The 1,396-nt window shown below is 43.7% G+C and overlaps 1 protein-coding gene across 1 annotated transcript in view; it reads right to left on the reverse strand.

The window, feature by feature from the left end:
- LOC105826783 (WD repeat-containing protein 27-like) overlaps positions 1-1,396 on the reverse strand; it is a gene marked incomplete at its 5' end in the record, with an annotated part of 65,520 nt that overhangs the window by 18,362 nt on the left and 45,762 nt on the right. Inside the window, one exon of the mRNA XM_012664815.1 lies at positions 755-852. Within this exon, the coding sequence (XP_012520269.1) occupies positions 755-852 (98 nt within the window). The remainder of the gene's footprint in view (positions 1-754; positions 853-1,396) is intronic.

Consider the following 1,396-nt stretch of genomic DNA (forward strand, 5'->3'; position numbering starts at 1 on the left):
ACTGACAGTTGATAAAGCTAACCACAGGCTTTGTTACTGTATTCATTAATAAGGAAGCAAACATTTTCATATCCAAGTTTCTAAATATTTTGATAACTATAGATCGCTATAATTGGTTTCCTTCATAATCTTATATATTCCATTTTATGCATTTTAAAACCCCCTTAAAAGTGTCTAAAAGTGTTCATTGCCAAATTAGCAATGGCATAAACAACAACAATAACTAACAAAGCTAAGAATCCTTATCCTAAAGGTTTGTAGATATTTTGTTGACAGAACTAAGGTGCTTCCTAAATTTTATAAAATGTGTTTTCAAAGTCCACCATGAACTTTACCTGATGTGAAATGAGAAATACCTTAGTTAATTATGGCGTATCTAAGGCAACGCCCTCACCAGAGGGAACTATGACCTAACGAGGCGTCGCTGGCCCTGCGCCAAGGGGGACACACTGAGCCCAGCGAGGGGTGGTCAGCGTGGACATGAAGGCCCTCGGGAGAAAGGGTGGGCAGCCACATCCCGGACACAGCGGTCACCTCCCGCAAAGTCTCTGACAGGCAGGGGCAGCTGCGCCTGTCCCTTCACTTCCCAGACGCACAGGCTACGGTCTCCGTGCATACATCAGGCTTTTCTTAGACTGGTCAGTGTGCACAGGTTAACCACAGCCTTATCACGTTTGGAAAAAGGGATCAAACTGCATTTACAGCTCTCTGGCCTCACCTCTCCGCAGCAAGGCTGGCGCATGGGTGGCCTTACCTCAGAGTTCTCAGGTCCCACAGCCGCAGCCCGTCGCCAACCGCAGAGGTTAGGAAAAGATTATAAGCCTGGGATTGTTGGGTCACAAACGATGAGCCCTGTAATGGTAAGGGGAAATCAAGATGTGCTTTTAAAGGCGCAATTACTGAGCATTATATAATACAAATGATATCAAATAATATCTGAATCTACGGTAAGAAATTAACACAAAGTTTTTTTCTTATTTATAACAATTTCAGCATTAGACTCTAAAAACTTCCATATAAAGTAATTAGCAAGAACACATTCTGACCCTAAGAATGATTGGTGTATGTTTTCTCTGTATGTGATGCCACTGAGAGTTACAGGACTATAAAATGATCAAAGATCAAAGACCAAGATACTAACACACCAAAATTTATTTTTAAAGTATAGGTCAAAGGCCATACCCAATAAGCCACTTGAAAGGTGCCTCTGAGTAAGGCACTTGAAGTTAAGGTGAGTTATTAATCTGCTGACTGTCAAACCGCAAGACACACCCAGCAGGTTCCTGGGGGGACAGCGCAGGTGAGACCCTCCGTGGCCCCAGATGTTTCTCTCACCGAGGTGTGGATCCCTGCGAGGTCCTGGCCCTGGCTCTGTCAGGAGAAATTCTGTCGTAAT

The sequence above is a fragment of the Propithecus coquereli genome, unplaced genomic scaffold (assembly GCF_000956105.1).
Source record: "Propithecus coquereli isolate 6110/MARCELLA unplaced genomic scaffold, Pcoq_1.0 Scaffold914, whole genome shotgun sequence".
Lineage (NCBI taxonomy): Eukaryota > Metazoa > Chordata > Mammalia > Primates > Indriidae > Propithecus > Propithecus coquereli.